We start from the raw sequence: 21205 nt of genomic DNA on the forward strand, positions 1-21205 counted from the left end.
GGCTAGTATTTTGATGCAAAAAAGTATGTTATCGGTGCTCTCATTCTATGTGTAGTGTTTCTTGTTGGAATGTGCATTTACTTCACGAATTTTATGCTCATGAATAGTGATGGAACCAATGGTTTTATTGTGTTTTAATGCTTGTGCAATCAATTAATTATGGTGTTTGCATTTGCTAACAATTTCCTTTTGTTATGATGAATTGGAGAAAGGATCACTTTCAAGTTCTTGCATAGTGCTTTTTCTCATGTAAGCGCACTTGTTGTGGCTATATGATTTGATGAATTGTGAAACATCTTATGGTTTTCATTGTTCCCGTTGACATCTGCATCAGTGGAGTTGAGGATGCATTGCTCCTAATTTCATTGTTTTTCTACTCGATTCTTTCAAAGATTTAATTGCAGAAGTGTTATTGCTTTGACTTATGTCCATTAGGAATTTCATTTACAGCAATTCCCTTTAATTTCTTGTTACCCTAACTCCATTGTTTTCTTTTGAACATGTGGTTAGAATAGGAATTCATATAGTTGCATTGTGAGAACTTGCATTCATCATTAAAATTTAAAAAATACAAAAAAAAAAAAAAAATCTTTCATGGATTTGATTTCTCCAAGAATTGTGCAGTAAAAGTACCGACAAAAGCCTCCTTCTGAACATTCACATTTATCTTCAATTGAGCTACCTAGCAGGTTGAAAAACAACCATCTAAAACCTTGAATTTGGCCAATTTGATCATACTTTCAAGAGAGAATTTTGTAAGAGCTTATGTCATTGGCATCATGCAAAATGACTGCTCAACACCTACTATGGACAAAGCTATGCTATTCATGAAAGGTTTAAAGGGGTTTTCAATATTATATGGTCCTGTGATTGGATATAGTTGAAATGAACCATTTATTCCCATAAAGTAGTGGATGTTTATCTCCATAGTATAAAATAGATAAGTTTCCATTCAAACAGTCTTGAATTTCTTCAACAACCAAAAGCGATGTAGCTCGATTCAGTGTATGGTCAAGCTACGTTCTTTGATGAGTTCAATAGAATTATAGAATCTTAACTGAGAGAGATTCCTAACATTAATGAAAGGTCGAGAAACATAATTTGTGTGTTCACTAGGTACCCTAGATAACTTTCACAAATACACTATATTCACCTGATCCATCAATGGTGAATTGCTAGGCTTCTTGAGCAAGGTCAGTGTGCTCTTTATTTTAGGATGAGACCCAAGATAGCTAACCACTTTGTGGTTCAATCAAAAGAGCACTTGGAACACACTACCATCTCAAGAGTTACAGATGGATGATTGACAACATGATGCCTTAGGAGGCAACAATATGTAGATGGATGAAAAATAATATGATGGCACATTATGAGATATTGTTACATTTCGACCTAAGGTTCATGTATTTATGTATGATTATATTCATGTGATGTGTTGATGATTGACATGTTGGTTGATATCCTTTTGTGATAAAAAAATGTAAGTTGACTTATGTTTTATGTGCTTCTCAACATTTGGATGACATTGTAAAGTTTTACACTTGAACTTGCATATTATGTCTATTTTGACGGTTTGGTTGAATCTTGTAATATTATTTTATTTGAATTGAATGAGGAATCTATATTGACTAGGCTTAACAATGAAATGACTAAAACGAGTGTGTTCGACTTTGCGATATATTCATTATTTTTATGATGCGGCATTTTATGGTTAAATAGGTCTTTACATGCCACATGTAAAGACCCACTTTCCCATAGAATGTCAAGTCAACACAATAACAAATTTATTATTCTATTTCCAAGACTAGTCAAACATAGATTGCCCATTTATTTTGAATTGTAATATAAAAAGATTGAACCAAACTGTTGAATGTAGACAATATGCAAAATCAAGTTTACTTTTTTCTATGTCAATCAAATGTCAAAAAATACATATAAACATGAATCATGATACATTTTATATCACTAAGGATGTCGACCAACATGTCAATCATCTAGAGATCAACACATAGTACCTAAATACATGACCCATAGGTCAAAATAGAATAATATATCATAAAATGTAATTGGATTGTCTATCTTCCATCTACATGATCTTGTCTACTAAGCCATCAAATTGTTAGTCATCTATCTGCAAATCTCAAGATGGGAGTGAGGTCTAGGTGCTTTTAATACCCTAACATGAAGTGTTTAGCTCCCCTGGGCTCATCCTGAAATGAAGATTTCATCGACTCTACCCGAGAAGCCTAGTAACCTGACATTCATGGATTAGAATATGTTACTATGACTTTAACTACCTATCAATCTTTACATCAAGTAAAAATCCTAAACATAGGGTGGAAAAGAGAAATAAAATAATAAATAACCAAGCATATAAATGAAACATATTTGAAATAAGATTTTATCTAAAGCATTTTTAATAACTAGATTCTACTGAGAAGTGAATAAAGTCAACTTATTTAATCCTCTTTGTCCATTGCACATTACACACCAATTCTAAAGAAAATTCCCTCTATTTGGAAAACAACCATGGAGTTCAAGAACAAAAATTTAAAACAAATATTACCTAATTTCAATTTAGGATCTCCCAAATAATTAAAGAAAATAAATTTATCCTCTTAAGTTATTTCCATAAAAAGATAAACCAAAAATCTATTAATTTCCAAATTAATAACTTTTGACCAAAACAATATAATCTTTCATTATCTAGAAACATGTTTAAAAATGAAGGCATATGAATTAACAAACTAAGTTCATCCACAATTCTTAAAATAAGTATGTGCACTCAACATGGTCTTAATTAAACAACAATCTCCTTTAACCTCCTTAAATTTAAAACATGATAACATTCATAGCTATAGAAGAATACATTAAAATTAATTTATGTATTTTATGAGTAATGAGATTATTTAAACTCTGATTGATTAAGGAAATGATAAGTTTTAAAATAAAAAGATATACCAACCCTAAATAAAATCTGGAACTTTTATAAATTTGGGACTTTATATTTACTCTTCCTTTTGTAATATGAATCATCTAGTTGCACATTTTTTTTTTTTGAAAAAAGAGGGGTAAAAACTTTATTAACAATCAGAACCACTTATTACACATCAACAGAGGGCCAAAGCCCAAGGAACCCTAAGAAATCACAAAAAACAAGAGCAAGTTGATCAACCTTTCCTAATTCCCCTAACATCCTCAGCAAGAGTCCTCTCCAAATCTTGACATAACTTTGTGGGCATCTGCTCCCAATCATCAATCATCCCTCCATCTATATTTTCCAACGCCCATTTTGCCAAACTATCAGCTACCCTATTCCATTCCCTTGGAATATGGGCATAAGACACTAAATCCATCAAGGAGCTAACCTGTAATATCTGTTGCACTATCAATGACAGCTGCCAACTGACATCTGAGATCTGCCTCTCAAGGAGAAGATTAACTAGAACTTGAGAGTCAGATTCACAAATCACCTTACGCCATCCAAGAGCATAAGCCTGCTTCAAAGCATGTAAGATAGCCATCCCTTCCATCCTATTAACAGTCTGCACCCCTCTATTGGCCGAGAAAATAAAGACCACCGATCCTGAAGAATCCCTACCAATCCCACCTATGCCAGCCGGACCTGGGTTACCCCTAGAAGAACCATCTGTATTAATTTTCAAAAAACCAGCCAGGGGGGGCAGCCACCCGCCCATCCTTTGGACTTTCTGCTTCACACACCAACCTCTTCTGACACAGGCTGAAGCCCGAGATAACCTCTGTATTCCCAACCTATCAACCATCTCTACATCGCTCTCCTCAAGTGGCAACACCAACTCACTCTTAGCATTGACAGACTCCTAGATTATACCCATAATTCTGAGCCAAACCTGGTGAATCCCCAACTTTTCACCCCGAAAAATTCTCCAATTTCTTTCTAACCAAACTTGCCATAACAAGAAGATGGGTCCAGCGTACCAAACATCCTGCAAAAAGGGAGTCAGGGAAGGTGGCCTCCCCAGACTCATCCAGAACTCCGCAAGGGAGGAGGCATGAATGCATGGCCATTTCCAAACATCCCACCAGGAATGCCAAAGTTGAAGAGTGAAAGAGTAGTGAAAGAACAAATGCTTAGAATCTTCCTCTCCACAGCTATAGAGAACACACCTCGAAGGGCCATAAAAACCTCTCTTCTGGATATTGTCCCAAGTCAAGCATCTATTCCAGACCAAAGTCCAAATAAAGCAATTACACTTTGGCCAAGAAAGCTTATTCCAAACTCACTTCCACCACTGAACCTCCCCTCCCATAAGTTGTTGGGAAAGCAACTCCTGATACCCAGATGAAATAGTGTAAGTACCCTTAGGATTAGGGGACCAGGCCAAAACATCCTCAGTTGAAAGGAAGCTACAGTTCCGGCCAGCTAATATGTACTGTAGTTCAGTGCACTCCATATCCAACCCAAAAATCGGCCATTCCTCTGGGCTCTTCCATCTTGCCTCCACCAACTGTCCCTAAGTGTAAAAGGACTTAAAGTCGTTCACCCTTGTCCATCCAGCTTCACAAAACCTCTGGGACAATGTGCGCAGATGAGGGAATTGAACAACCAAGGGAGGGTAGCCATCCCAAGCATCATCCCAGAAATGTGCCTCAGATCCACTTTTGCATATCCAAAAAAAGCCACTTTTAATGAGCGTAGCCCCTCTCTTAAGGGTGGTCCAAATCACCGAACCTTTCCCATAAAGGCTATACCAAGGAATATCCTTGTGGGGGATTCCAGGAAAGTACTTCTGAGACAAGATTCTAGCCCAAACACGGTCCTGTTCAACACACCATCGCCAATACAATTTGGCCGTCAAGGCAATACCAGTTAGCACTGATTTTCTTAGTCCAAGACCCCCGAATTGCTTAGGACTACAAACAACCTCCCATTTAATAAGACTCCACTTAGATGTAGATAAACTTCCAGCCCATAAAAACTATCTAGCTAAAGCATCCAAGTCCCTAACAAAGCTCATGGGAGCCACTTGAATCATACACCTATGTAGAGGAAGAGCTTGAACCACAGATTGGATCAGCTGGACCCGACCCACAAAGGATAGCCACCTATGGGTCCAATGAGTGACTTTGGCTCGAAATTTATCCAGAATGACCTGCCAAGACTCCCTAGACTGTCTGCCCACAGAAATGGGAATCCCAAGATAGAGAAATGGAAGACTCCCAGTTTGGAATCTGAGAATATGAGCAATTCTCCTTTGAATAGACAACGGAGTGTTGAAGAAAAAGATGGAAGACTTGCCCTCATTAATTAGCTGACCTGAGGCTGTAAGGTAGACGTCCAACACCTTGCGAATGTTAGAAGCTTCCCGAGCAGTAACCATACCCATCAAAGCCGTATCATCTTTATCAACCAACCCAAACCTTCCGCCAGAAGAATAAACAGGTACGGAGAGAGTGGGTCACCTTGCCGTAGACCACGAGAGGCCCCAAAAAGATCAGAGTGCTCCCCATTAATCAAAACAGAGAAAGAGGTTGAAGTCACGCAACTCATAACCCAACAGATCCAATCCTTCTCAAAACCAAAGGCACCCAAAACCTTTTGGAGGAATGAACAACGCACCCTGTCATACGCCTTAGCCATATCTAGCGTGATGAACATAGCCTTGTCCTTAGATTTGGCCATGGAATGAATAGTCTCAGTAGCCACCACCACCCCATCCAAGATTTGGCGACCCGCCACAAAGCCACTTTGCTCTTCAGAAATAAGCTTTGGAAGCCATGTTTTTAGCCTATTAGCAATCAACTTAGATATAATTTTATAAATGACATTGCAAAGAGAAATAGGGCGAAAGTGACTTAACCGATCAGCCCCTTCCTCCTTGGGAATGAGAGCAATAAAGGTAGAGCTTAAAGCCCGAAGCATCTGCTTATTTCTCTGGGATTCTTGAACAACTGCCAGTAAATCTATCTTGATAATGTCCCAAAATTCTTGGAAGAACTCAATCGGAAAACCATCTAGACCAGGAGCTTTCCCTTTTTTCATCTGGAAAATAGTCAACTCTAGCTCCTCCAAAGAAATGGCTCTTATAAGGTGCTCCTTCATATCCAAAGAGACCAAAGAAGGAATACAGGAAAGGACCTGAGCCTCTTCCACCGATTCCCCCTTCGAATCCTCCCTAAATAAAGAAGTAAAGTACTGCATAGCTTCATTGGAGATATCCTGAAAGGAAGAAAGAACCTCCCCCCTATCATTCACCAAAGTTGATATAGCATTACCATGTCGTCTAGCCTTCACTGAATTGAAGAAGAATGCAGTATTCTTATCACCCTCTTGTAGCCACTCAGTCCGGGCTTTTTGTTTCCAAAAGATTTCCTCCCTCAGCTCCCATTCCTCCACATCATCTAGTTGCACATTAATAAATGTTCAATAGGAGATTAAATTAGTTTAGATGTTATCAACTTGGCATAAACATTAAAAAGGGACTGGGTAATAAATAACAGAAGATGGACTTTAAATAGGAGAGGGAGAAAACTTAAATAAACCAGAGTAGAATTTCGTACAAGACAACATGAAAGCCATAGGAACGGAGAAAAAGAAAAGGATAAGAGGTAGAAGAAAGGATGCTAAAAGGAGAGGGGGAGTAGAAAGAGCACAAAGAGGAATTAGGGAAGTTTTTGGAAAGGGAAAAAGGCTTGGAGACCCCCACGAATTCAACGAAGGCTTGGAGGACATGACTTTCATACTAGGTTTTTCTTAATGTTTATTAGAAAGATTACAAGATTTTTGGCATAAATAATGGTTGAAAAGGAGCTAAATTATTAATATTATTGAAACTAGAATGAGGATAGAAAATTTAAAACCTCAGCATTCATTATTTTAGATAATTGTAAATAAAACTTATACTCCTTGATGGTTTTAGTTTGAAGATCCATGTATGTTATTTCGACATTGCTGCGAGTATCCTTTCTCAAGGTGCGACTTACTTCATTTTTATTTATTTATTTACTCCATCCTTCTATTTGTCATTTTTGTGCATGTAAACATCATGGGATGTAAACCAATTTGAAACATGTTGTTGGTTAGGAAGCCATAAGACAATTTAGAGTAGAAACATATGGTAGATATTTACATCAAGTAGACTCTTGACCATATCAAAAGCAAGAGCCTTGTCACCAAAGAAAGAAATATTTAAAATATTAAGGCTATGGCGAATGGACGTGGACTTAAAAGAATTGGAGTGAAAATGAGGAGGATTTGAAGGGGACCGTGGGATGCCCTTGTTTGGTTAAAGATTTCACTTTTAGTCAAATGCTTGTCTATTAGTGCCTTGTGTATTTATTTTAAATTTGGAAAAATATTATTTTCTTCCTCCTTATGGGAAAATGAATATAATTGGGAAAGTATTATTTTAGAATGGTTGGAATCTTAGGGGAAATAGATTACTTGTTTCTGAAAATGTCTTATAGTAAATATTAAATGGAAATGGGTTATCGATTGTGAAGTTATTCTTGAAGTTAATAAATGATTTGGCTAAAAGGGAATTTTTGTTAGAATTGGTGTGTAATGTGGAATGGACAAAGAAGGGTAAATAGGTTGTTTTGTTTACCTCCTAGTTAGAATTTAGTTTAAAAGATGTTTTGGCCAAAGCTTAATTTCACATATATCCTCACTAGTATGTTTGGTTAGTGGTTATCTCATTTCTCTGTCACTAAGTATTGAGGATTTATGCTTGATCTAAAGATTCATAAGTAGTTAGATTCACGGTTAAACCATATTCAAGTATGATCCATCAATGTCAGATTGCTAGGCTTCTCGGGTAGGGTATGTGTGCTCCTCGTTTTAGGATAAGACCCAAGGGAGGTAACCACTACGTGATTGGGTGGAAAAGTGCCTAGATCACACTGCCATCTCGAGATTTGTAGATGGATGACTGATAGTCTGATAGCCTAAGAGACAAAACTATGCAGATGGACAACAAACAGTCTGATAGCATGTTATGAGATAAGTTTACTTTTTGGTGTATAGATCATGTATTGACATATGGTTGTATTTATTTGATATGTAGATGATCGACATGTTGATTGACATCTTTTGTGATTAAAAAATGTAATTTGACTCATGTTTTATGTGCTTCTTGACATTTGGACGACATTGTAAATTTGTAAACTTGAACTTGCATATTATATATATTTCGACAATTTGGTCAAATCTTATAATATTTTTTTCGCTTCAACTGAATGAGGAATCTATGTTGACTAGTCTTACAATGAAACAACTAAGACTGGTGTGTTTGACTTTGCAACATTTTAGTTGTTTTGATAACTTGGCACTTTATGGGAAAATAGGTCTTCACATGCCACGTGTAAAGACCCACTTTCCCATAAAATGTCAAGTCATCACAATAGCAAAAATATCGTAAGGTCATTAATACAAGTCTTGGTCATTTTGTTTTTGAGATTAGTCAAACATAGATTACCCATCCATTTTTAGTCGTAATAAAAACAAGATTCAACCAACCTATCAAATAAAGACAATATGTGAATTCAAGTATACTTTTTTCTATGTCAACCAAATGTCAAAAAATACATTTAAATATGAATCAAGTTACATTTTAAATAAAAAAAGGATGTTGAACAACAAGCCAATCATCTATACATTGTATAAACATAATAATACTTCTATACATGATCCATAGGTCAAAATAGAATAAGATATCATAACATGTCATTTGACTATTTGTCATCCATTTACATGCTCTTGTCTCCTAAGCCATTGGACTGTCAGTCATCCATTTGCAAATCTCAACATAGAAGTGTGGTCTAGGTACTTTTACTGACCAACCACGGAGTGGCTAGCTCCTCCGGGGCCCATCTTAAAATGAAGAATGCACCAACCCTATCGAGAAGCCTAGCAACCCGACATTGATGGATTGGAAGAATATGGCGATGTGAGTCTAACTACCTATCAATCTTTAGATCAAGTAGTATTCCTAAACACGGGGTGGCAGAGAGAAATGAAACAATAACTAACCAAGCATGTAAATCAAACATATGTGAAATAAAGCTTTGACCAAAGCATCTGTTAATCACTAGATTCTAGTAGTAGGTAAATAAAACAACCTACTTACCCTTCTCTATCCATTCCACATTACACATCAATTCTAAAGAAAAATCCATCTATTTGGAAAATAATAATGGTGTTTAAGAAGAAAAAAATCCCTAATTTCAGTTCAGGATCTCCCAAATAATTAAAGAAAACATATTTATCCCCTTAGGACATTTTCATAAATAGAGAAACAAAAAATCCATTAATTTCCAATTTCATAACTTCTCGCCAAACAATATAATCTTTTATTATCTAGAAAAGCGTTTTAAAATGAGAGGCTTCTAAATTAACAAACTAAGTTCATCCTCAAAGCTTAAAATAAATGTGTGCTCAACATAGTCTCAATTAAACAACAGTTTCCTTTAACCTTCTTAAATGTAAAACATGATAACATTCATAGTTATACAAGAATACACAGTTTTAATGTTATTTATGATTAAGTTTAAGATTATGTTTAGATGTTTAATTCTTGTAAAACTAATTTATGTATTTTATGAGTAATGAGATTTAATCAAACTTTGATTGATTAAGGAAATGACAAGTTTTAAAATAAAAATATATGTCAACCCTAAATAAAATGTGGAACTTTTATAAATTTGGGATGTTATATTGTCTCTTCCTTTTACAATACCTATTAGCTAGTTTTGCATTAATAAATGTTAAGTGGGAGATTAAATTAGTTTAGATGTTTTCAACTTGGTGTAAACATTAAAGAGGGAGGGGGTATAAATAATAGAAGATGAACTTTGAATGGGAGAGGGAGAAAGCTTAAATAAATTGGAGTAGATTTCCTTAGAGGACAACATGAAAGCCATAAGAACGGAGTGGAACGAAAGGATAAGAGGCAGAAGAAAGGATGCTAAAAAGGGTGGAGGAGTAGGAGGCACATACAGAGGAACTAGGGAAGTTTCTAGAAAAGGGAAAAGACTTTGAGACACATGAATTTGATGAAGGCTTGGAGTACACAACTATCATGCTAGGTTCTTAATTTGTTTTCATCAAAAGGACTACATGATTCATGGCCTAGAAAATGGTTGACAATGAGATTAAATTATTAGTCTTGTTGAGACTAGAACAAGGATAGAAAAATTGAAACCTGAATAATAATTATTTTAGATGGCCTTAATGAAAACTTATACTCCTTGATGGTTTTGGTTTGAAGATCCTTATATTGTTATTTTGGCCATACTATGAGTGCCCTTTCTCAAGGTGTGCTTGCTTCATTTTTTCTTATTTATTAGTTCCTGCCTTATTTATAAGGCAAGGAACTAATCATAGAACTTATGTTCCCATTTTCTACATCTATCAATTTTAGGGTGTCTGAAAAATCTCAAACCATAAAGTTGGAGTTAGATTTATTTAAAAAATAATTTCTTCCAAGGAATTTCAAATATTTGATTGGACATTGCCAATTTTCCAGAGGGTTAAGCTTTAACAAATCAAATAAAAAAAGACAAAAAAAAAAACAACAACAATGATTGACAGCTGTTGATAAAGAGAATTAAATGCATTTCTACAAGACGGTAAAAGGACAAATGTACTTCATTTTTAGCGACATTCAATGGCTACGATTTCATTCACCCAAGTATAACCAAGTATATCGTTTGTCATTTTTATTATGTAGACATTTCAAGGACTAGCTCAATGTGCACCTAAAAAAACCATCAGAGCAAATGTATTTGTAGCACAGCACACTGTTTTTACTTCTCATGAACTCTCGAGAGTTTTATCATGTTTGTGGAAATTAGGGTCTGTACTTTTTTAATATTCTTAGTTTTTCAATTCTATTAAAAATTAGGAATAAAATATTAATAAATAATATTTTCTTTATTTATATGACAATGTTGAAAATATAAAATATTTATTTGTATGACAAAATTGAAAATCTAAAATGTTTATTTGTGGAAATTAAGTGTTAATGAATATGTGTTGATTTGTTCTTCTACTTTCAATTATATATTAAAAATGATATAATAAGTATAAAAATTAAATATGAGAAGTTAAAAATAAAATTTGTTATGTGAATATTTGTTTATTGTTTTGTTCATTTTTTTTCAATCATATATCAAAATATTATTATGTAAGTATCAACTAATACTAAAAGATTAAACAATCAAATTTGTTATGTTCTTGTTTTTTAACTAATCATATATCAAGACTAGAAAAAAAAGCATCAATTAGTATTTTATGTTATTTTATTTTATTTTTTATAGAAAGATTTACTTCCAAGGCCTTTTGGAAAAGTATTTTGTTTGTTTGAACGTCTTTATGGAGTATTCTACGTTCAACTATATTTTTTCCATGCCTTCTCTGTTATAAATATAGTTTAAATACCTAAATACTACATTATTTTTTGTGCTACATTGTTCCATTGTCTCTTGATGTCCTTGCATTTTGACAAAACCATCTTTGCATTGTACATATGAACACTAATAGCACAAGGCACAAACTCAAGCTCTTCGAGAGCTCTTGTTTATTACAGTTTTTTATATGTAATTTTTGTGCATTTAGAGATTGTGGGATGTTAACCATTGAACACTCTTGAAACATGTTTCCAACTAGGTAGCCAAAAGACAATTTAGAGAAGAAGCATATGATGGATTATTTACATCAAGTAGACTCCTATCCTTGTCAAAAACAAGAGTCTTATCACTAAAGTCAAATTGAGGAGGTTTTGAAGGGATCTTGGGATGCCCTGATTTGGTTAAAGATTTATTGTGGCTAGGGTTAGATTTGTTCCCTTGCATATTAGCTTTGGGGTTAGATTTTCTTTTTAATTAGGGGGAATGAGCTTCTCATGTAACCCTCCTTCATGCACAAAAAACTTGTGTTAATGTCACTCAGAAAAGTGACAAGTCAAGCAACAAGGTGGTCTTCAAGGTAAAAATGATTAACTTTAGAAAGACCAAGGTTAGGATTCCAAGATACAAGAATCTTACCGTCACTATGAGGAAGCAAATTATCAGTCTTATCCACACTAATGACATTGCCAATAGGTTCTAAGGCACGATGAATAAAATTCCATAAGTATGGGGCTAGATTGTCAATTGTTATCCAATGATGGCACGAAAGGGCTAGTATTTCCTTGTGGATGACATTTGGTGACCAAGAAATGACCCTAAAAGCACTTTAACTAAATCTCCAAGATTGTCTTTTGATTACCTCTTTCTAGCTACTCAGATTAGACAGAGAAATTTTTTTTTAAAAACTTTTTGCACCATTCTAAAATATGTGAAAATAAAACCCTATTTTCATTTATCAAATATCATGCAACCATTCATTAAGGAAAGAACAAGAGGGAAGTTTAGACAACTCTGGGATTGCAAGAAAAATTGCAGTACTATTCAACCTACATTTCTCTACATCTATAGAAAGTGCCATTTGCAAGTTAGCTTTATTGACAAACTCACTAACAGAGGGTTCCTTACCTCCATTTGAGCATATGGTGGTGTGATTAGAGTGATGGAGGGTTGCTACAAGAACCTTGCTCCATCTGGGATTTTTTGAACACCTTTGAGGGCTTCTTTGAATGATCTACTCTCCACATTCAAGGGTTTATGTGGTGTGTTTGTAATAATGTCATCTCTTTGTGAAATCCATCCCATAAATGGAATGTAATGAAAGGGCTAATAAATGTTGTCATATGTGGATGGCCTTCCATCCACAAGGAAGGCCTCCTCAATCTTTGCACAAAAGTTGGAGAGCACTTCCTCAATAGAAAAATCGATAAAACCTCCAAGCAGGAAACCCTTTAACTTACATTGGTCATTTGTCTTATTTATAATACACAACCACTTCTATATGGAGGAAATAAAAAGAAAATCATTAATGGTCAGAACTTGTTCTTGATGACACCAACCTCATAAATGTGTGAGGAATTAATTATGACCCCTCCCAACTATAAAGCTTTCCCTTATCTCTTTTAATTTTTCAATTTAAATTTAACCACTTTGAAGTTTAGTAGATGACTTCCTCCACCCATCTTTTATTTATAAATAAATGTAACATAATATTTTCATCATCTAAAACAACTATAATTATTTTTTCATGCTATGGAATTCATATAGGGGAAACTAATCACCCACCTAATCCGTATGTCGAAATTCATATAGGGGAAACTAATCACCCACCTAATCCGTATGTCGAAATTTATCAATTTTTCCTGTGAATCTCTGTAGGTGAGTGAAGAGCTAATAGCTAACCTTTCGCATCCTCACATTTATGGAACTCTCTAGAATTTTTCCACTTGGCCAATTACAAAACAAACGCATTCCTTCTAGAAATAAGAACTTCGCTGCATAATGGTACAAATCATGAGCCGTTTCTACGTTGCAAATCTAAAAACGATTCATGGGAAGCCATCCTCTCCTTTCTTGAGGCCCAATACATTATCTCATGATTGATTGCGAGGGTTTTTCTAGACAATACCTTTTTCTCTCGACATTCAGAATCCCGGAAGTTTCAGAGAAATTGAGTTCTTACAAATCTAACGTGCATGCAACGTTGACAAAAGGATGTAGATCAAAAGTCCACGCAATATATTAATTGATAGTAGTTGCTCTCACCACTATTTCAACGATTAGGCCCTGCCCAATTACCGCCAAAAGTTCATCCATTTCTATATTGCAAGCACGCTATCTTATAATGTTATTTGGGTTTTCTCTGAAGAGTCTCATTTTCTCTTCGCTTGTTCCCCTGATTATCACAATCACGGAAGTTTCAGTGTTAAAGAGTTCCGACAGTAGAGACCTTGTACGTCGCAAGTTGGCAGATGAAACAAATTGTTATAGGCCAGAAACTCTACAAGAATGAACATCCCACGATGCTTCATCAAAAGAAGTGAAATTGGCGTGACTAGATTTCCAAAAAAATAATACCCAAATTTCTTCTAGAAAATGTGAATGTCAACTCTCCATACATGTATTTGATTTCCTTTTCATTTTTAACCCTAAATCTTCTGCTGGTGAGAAACCAAATGTATTTCATTTAGAATAAGAAGAACAAGACAAAAGCTGATTTGTGGATCACATACTACAAGTTGTACCAAACAAACAGTTGCTAAGAGACAAACATCCACAGTATGTTGGAATTTCTTAAAGAGCACCTTCCATGATCTGTTCTGTTTTGCAAGGATTCATATGTTACTTTCAATATATATTTTCACTTAAAAAGATTCATGAACATGCTTTTCAAACTCCTATATTTGGAGGTGTGAACGGCGAACATAGAGATTTGATCAAGCACAAGAAACGTGTCCTCATTAAAGGGAGGTGACCGTCAAATTACAGGATACTGCCGAACACTTTCTGAAATATTCCCCAAGATATTGCAAGCAAGTTCTTTAATTAAACATCCAGATTTCAAACAATTTCGAGGAGAGTGTTCAAAAAATAAACTTATTACGTTGGTTTTAGCGGCTCCACACGTTCTGTCATTATTCAGTCGAATTTCAGTACCCACTCGGTTTTTTCTAAAGATTGCCTTTTGAGCACAATGTGGGCATTTTTAGTTTCTCGTTGGAAGAGCCGGAATTTTTCCCAGAGCAGCATGGGACAGTATAAATTTGTTCCGGTCGATTTGTTGTTATTTCCCAATTGAGATGTTTTTTGTGCGAAAGATCCAGACATTTTATTCTGCATACCCAACATTCAAAGCAGCTCAATGAAGAGGGATTTTCAAGGGATTGTTGGCCACTGTTTAGCTAGCTCCTTCTACAATCATCCAGATTTCAGTTTTAATTCAGCCCAATGCAGTAATTTATGCTATGCTTTCATTGCTCAGCTATCTGCCTCGAGACCCGGGAACGACTTCAGCTTTAATAACAATACATGGGTTATGAGTATGCCAGAAATGAGGTGCAGAGGAAATAAAATAATGCAGCAAGCTTGGGAGGAAGTGTATCGTGTGGTGAAAGAAGCAGAAGCATACCTGGATTTGTGCTCAAGTGAGAATTGGGGGATCAATTCTCTTATTCTGTCCAGCACAGGGGAAGCTTATGCGGTACATTTACACGACCTTGTTTGGTCACTTGTTTGTTTGGATCTCAATGTCTTCTTTCTTGAACTTGAAAATGAGTCTGAGCTCTTGCGATTGTGTGGATATGGAGGAAGTTGTTATAATTCTGATTTGATTGACCCTGCATACAGAGCAACAATGCACAAATATTCTAATGCATATATGTTGCCAGGAAATTTTCTCAATTCAAGAAGTGATCGGCATTTCAGACAAATTTGGCAGACTGGATACCCTTCATTCAGTGATATTAAGCCGAAGAATACTGATGAATCATACACCCAATGCTTAGATGTACAGAGTGGCGTGCTGAGGTACACAGATGAGAGGTACAGTGAGGCAGCCTGCACGAAGATGGGTGATTTCTGTGCAGAGATGTCCAACTTAAATCGAGTTCATGATGAGTACCAAGATAAAAGAAGGCTGATTTTCAGCTCCCAACAATTTTTAGATGCTCGCCAACGGTTGGGTCAGGGATCAAGCCTCAATATGAATGTTGAAGAGGACAAAAAGGCGGGCATTTCTAAATTCATTGCAGCAAAGTTGGAAGCGTCCATTCGAGATGAACCTGCAATTAAAGGCGGTTATGTATCTTCATGGCTGCAGATCGATATCAAAGACTTGATTATTGGCCACAAATCAATAGGAGAGGGATCGAGTGGGCTTGTACATGAGGGTTTGTGGCATGGATTGAAGGTTGCAGTAAAGAAACTAGAAATTGACGAGATAACACTAGCAGAAGTTGCTGTTCATGCAAAGTTGCGTAATCCTTTTATTGTTCAATTGATAGGTGTCTGTGTTACAGAGAGATTTTGTTATCTTGTGATGGAATTGGTGAGCTCTAGCTTGGATACAATTCTTGAAGAGAGGTTGGGAAGTAACAAGCCCTCTTTGCCGCTTCCAGTTGCAGTGGACATTATGCTTCAAATATCACGGGGAATGGAGTATCTTCATAGCCAAAAAGTCATGCACATGGATCTTAAAGCAGCAAATGTCCTCATACAGCCGTCAACACTACCAGAATTCAGATATCAAGGGTATGGACGAGTCAAGCTTTGTGATTTTGGGCATTCAAGTTTGAGACTGCACAGTTTTCGTTGTTCAGATTGGGCTAAAGGAACTTCTCACTGGAGGGCACCTGAAGTCTTTGAGTATCCCCAACAAGGTTTGGAATTAGAAGCGGAACCTCTAAAGGAATATACCTACAAAGCAGATGTCTATAGCTTTGGCATGACTTGTTATGAGATTCTAACAGGTAAGCAACCCTTTGAAGATGTTCAACTTGCCAAACATGTCTTCAGAAAGATAGTTCAAGGTGAAAGGCCCAGTTTGCCTTCGTCCTGTCCCCTGGTATTAGCTGACTACATAAGAAAATGTTGGGACACAGATCCACGCTGTCGTCCTTGTTTTGCCCAAGTTTCAAATTTTTTAAGGTATATTAAGTTGTTGATCATGAGAAGAGGTAATTCTTGGGATTCCTTATCTTCTCTTTGCACGGGTTTTGATAAACATGAACTTGCCAAGTGTGCTCATGAAGGAGATGGATTAGATGAAAGACCACCCTATTTAGAGGAAGAAAGGTTTATAATCAGAGCCCTTGATGGAGATTTCCCTGGATTTTTCTTCTCCCACCCTCTTTCGCATCAGATGGCCCGACCTTCAAGTCCCAGAATTGAAGTTTTTGATAACCTTCCTGATTACATTCAACAGTATCCTTACGAGTAAATTGTATGGGCTACTGATTGTTTTTCTAGGAATGTTTCAGGAGCTTCCTGTGTAATGTGGAAAGGTATTCTACAAGATGGAACACACGTTGCTGTGAAAGAACAAGTGAAATTAGAACTTTCAATGGGTGAGATAAATATATTGTGCCGATTGCATCATCCAAATATTGTCCGCTTGCGAGGCGTTTCAGCAATTTCTTGGCGAGGCGTTTCAGCAATTTCTTGGCCTTCTAGTCCACAGCAGTGTAAGACCTTTTTAGTCTATGATCAAATGGTAATGGGTTCACTCGGTGCACTTCTCTTTCGTCCCAAGAGTATTCTTAACTGGAATTTAAGGAAAAAAATAGGCTTGGGCATAGCACACTTCATTGCTTATATCCATGATAACTATGGAAAAAGGAGAAAGAGACTTATGGATTTACATATCAGTTCAGATAACATATATCTGGACGAACGATTTACTCCTAAGTATTGTGGCTTTGAATCGGCAATATATATAAAAAATAGCAATTCTGAAGTGAAACACTTGGAACTGGCGCTGCAACTTGAAGAATTTAGAAATGTAAAAGATTTTGGAGTAATTCTGCTAGAGCTGTTGTCTGGTTGTAAATGGAAGAATATACAATATTCATTGAGTTCTATTCATAATTCAATCAAAACCGAAGGATCTAAATTCCTTTCACACTTCTTAGACAAAGAGTTCCAGGGAAAGGTAAGCAAAAGAGAAGCAATGAGATGGATGAAGCTTGCCTTGTGGTGTTTCTCCAGGTATCCAGCAGTACAGCCTACCATGAACCAAGCTGTGCTAGTCATGAAAGGTTTAAAGAGATTTTCAGCATTGCCACCTGCTGTGATTGGATAGAGTTAAAATGAACAATTTATTCCCATGAAGCACTGAATTTTTATTTTTTTAAATAATTAAATCGCTGTTCAAACAGTCTCACAGTGGTCAAACAAGCCAAGGGATTATAATTCACTTGGTGAAGATGATGAGTGTGGCATGCCAGCAGTGAAAGCCAAGTTACATCTTGACGACTTAGACACAATGGTTTCTCCTAGTTGTGAGATCTTAATTGAAGGAGACTTCTGACATAAATGTACATTAGTTTAACATGTAATCAGCTGCTTAAGGGCAGAGATGCCCCTATCTATGCTACTCAGTTATACCTATAGAAAGAGAGAAAGCTTCCCTCAGCTTTGACATTTTGTACATAACTATTGGCTAGCCTGTACTCCTCTGTAGCTGAAAGCTTTTCATGTGTAAATTCAACTCACCTCTCGATTATGCAGCCTCAAATTTATGTTTCATTTCTTTTGTTAAAATTTCAATTGCTGACCGACAACTTTCATCTTGTATGGGCCTTCTTTCATATCTCATTTTTGAATTGTAAGGCCATTTCCTGCCACTGGTTTCTAAATTTTACTTCATGAATATTTCATGTTTTAGGGTTATTTTGTCATGCTATCATGTAATGTTGCATGGGAAATTTGGTTTGAGAACTTCTGCCATCAACGACAAAGAATTTTGGTATTCAGTTTCCTTTCACTCTAATAGCTCAGCGTATGACTCAGATTATGAATGGTTACTGAAAGCTCGTAGAATATTGCATCAAAGTACATGTTTTCTCTCTCGCATAACGGTAGAGGCTATTATTACTTGGTAATATTAACTTTGTCAAGGCATTGTAGTGGTAATGGAAAAGCAGACTGCTGTATTAAAAATAGTCCAAGGCTTATCGACTGCTGCAATCCAAACTGTTCCACTGGTGTATCTTAGATCTCGCTTGAATCAATTCAGAAGCCTTTTGATAGATGTGGTGTGATATCTTTTCATTGGCTTATAAAGGGTAATCATTGAATGTCTCAAAGAAAATATTGTGGACACCCTAATAATGGTTGCCGCATCATTTGTCTCATGATACTCTCATCAATTATTCTTCTAATAACAATCAATTAAACTAATTTCATTCATAAGAAATTTATTTTCCTCCCTTAATCTTCATTTAGAAATATAATCCATCTCTTCAATTAATTATTCTGAAATTTAGAATCTTATTCTCTTCTCTTAACTTACGTTTCAAATGGAAAATTGGTGTGCGCATTATCCATAATTTTAAGTGAATAATCTGTCATTATCTTCTCAAGTCTTTGAACTGACAAATTTCTAATTCGGTCAAATTAACTCGTCGAAACCTTTTTCATCCTATCCCTTCAGAAATTTGTAAGCATCATTACAGTTATGCGTGCCCTGTGCTGAATTCTGAAAGCAACATTACTTTAGTACCCCCTTTTCAAGGTACAATTAAAAATCAATGGAACTAAGCAAGGTTTGTGCATAAAGTTATCGCCGATTTCATTATTTTTTGTTTATGCAGTTTCCATATACTTCATTGAGAGATTTGAATGACTTTATCTCTGTTTTATTGTTTGTTATTAATGTGTTTATGCTCTCATCCACAAATATAGTAGCAGAATCTCTCACCAGGGATAAAACTGCGCTTTTTTAAACAAATTTTGAATTGGAATCTCGGACCAACCATTCTTTGCATAAGAGCAGCGAGCAAGTCTTTTTTTAATCTTCTTATTAGAGGTAAGGAAATGTCTACAGGGGAATACTTTGGCTAAGAAGGCAAAACAAGATAAATCCCTCTAATCAAAGTGGATTGGGGATTTTCTTATTACAGTTTTGTTTAGCTCTCTGACTGGAGAGATATAACTAAATGGCTTAATCTTGTGATTCCAAGTGTTCTATACATACTGTTGAATCCTAGTTCTGGAGAGTGCTCAATGTATGAGATTTACGATTTGCAGGGAAGTTATGGATAAATATGGCAAAGAAATTAGCGATTTGCATGGAAGTTATGGATCAATATGACAAAGAAATTTACAAACAGAGAAACTACTGTGTGGATCCTTTCATAAAAAGGTAGAAATTAACTTTACCAAACTTGCGGAAGCAGAGAACATAAATTTGCATTATAATATCATTCGCAATACCTTCAGGTGGAGCAGTACTCGGATTTCATTCTCATCTGGCCCTAATATTCTTGAAATTCTTTTTCACCACACCATCCGTTGTCTGCAAAGTCGCTGAGAGACGACACTCGGCTTAATATTATAGCACTCAAGAGGCATCCATTGTTAAAAACTTGATGTAGCAGATGTAACGGAGTTCCAATGCATTTCTTGAAAAGGGGGTGGGGGGTTGAAGGGGGTGGGGGTTTGTTTTTAAGCTGTGTTCATCTTGCTCTAACATTAACTGGGTTTGTGATTTTATTCATATTCTTTTATAAAAGTACTAATAATAGATTTTGAATATCTCAATAGTGAAAAATTAATCAAGTAATAATAATCAGATTTATATTAGAATATGGAGCTGAGAAAAATAATTAAAGATAAGCATATTTTTCAAAATGATAAAGATGGATCAAGGTTGTTTAATTATCTAACGGTACAAGATGGATCTTTCTATGAAATCAATTTATATTATATGAAATATTTTTTATAAGTTCAATCATCTATGATAAAAATGAGGGGTGTCATTGTTGTCCTTAACTAAATTGATATAAGGCTCATTTGTTTTGAGGAATTAAGTTGGAATTGGAGTTCATAAATACTAGAAATTTTGAATTCCATATTTGTTTTTAAAAAAGAAAATGGAATATGAATCTCTAGATCCTAATTATAACCCAAAATGAGCACAAGGATCTCACCTAAAAACCTAGAATTGGAATTGGAAGTTTAAAGGAAGTTGTTAGAGTGAGGTTGTCGTTGCGCCAAAAGATTGATTTGTTAGTGCCCAATACAACCATTCAACTTATAGTACACAGGAGGTGGTTAAGCCCTAGACACAACTCCTGAGGTAAGCATTTAACATTTTGCCAACAGTCTCTCACTCAAGTTACTCAAGGATCTGAGGATTTGAAACTGTGACAAGGCTCTGATACCAATTGTTGGATTGGGGTTTTTGTTACACCAAAAGACCAATCTATTAGTGCTTGAAACAACCACCCAACTTATAGTACATAGGAGGCAGTTAATCCCTTATCACGAATCCCAAGGGGATCACTAAACATTTTGCCAACGGAAGTTTCTTGAATTCATGATGGCAGAGGTGGATTGGGACAAATATGGATTTTTGAACATTCTAGAATTCATGGCACTCAACGTGGAGGACATTGATAATGTGGAATGTTGTGCGACCTTGCTAACACTTTTAACATGTTCAAAATGAATGGTAATGGGTTTATTTTTGTTGTTGAGCTTCACGTTGTACTTGGGAAGTTGAGAGGAAGTTGCAGGGATGTGAAAAATATTGATGAGAAGGCTTCAAAAACTTTCATACAAATGCAATTGATTCTTGTGAGTTGAGAGAGGTCTT

The 21205-nt window shown here is 35.7% G+C and overlaps 1 protein-coding gene and 1 long non-coding RNA gene across 2 annotated transcripts; one reads left to right on the forward strand and one right to left on the reverse strand.

Annotated features, from left to right (window-relative positions):
• Positions 1–1882: 1882 nt before the first annotated feature.
• LOC149576550 (uncharacterized) lies at positions 1883–20029 on the reverse strand. The gene is made up of 2 exons (XR_016361779.1): positions 19822–20029; positions 1883–2254 (listed from the first exon to the last, which is right to left on the reverse strand). It is a non-coding gene; the product is annotated as an uncharacterized LOC149576550 (long non-coding RNA).
• On the forward strand, positions 14750–18256 carry LOC149576551 (uncharacterized). The gene has a single exon (XM_089814837.1). It carries the CDS (start codon positions 14750–14752, stop codon positions 16823–16825), a length of 2076 nt encoding a protein of 691 aa, XP_089670963.1. The 3' UTR covers positions 16826–18256.
• Positions 20030–21205: the final 1176 nt, after the last annotated feature.

The sequence above is a fragment of the Cupressus sempervirens genome, chromosome 1 (genome assembly GCF_028749045.1).
Source record: "Cupressus sempervirens isolate cs-2001-9-10 chromosome 1, ASM2874904v1, whole genome shotgun sequence".
NCBI lineage: Eukaryota > Viridiplantae > Streptophyta > Pinopsida > Cupressales > Cupressaceae > Cupressus > Cupressus sempervirens.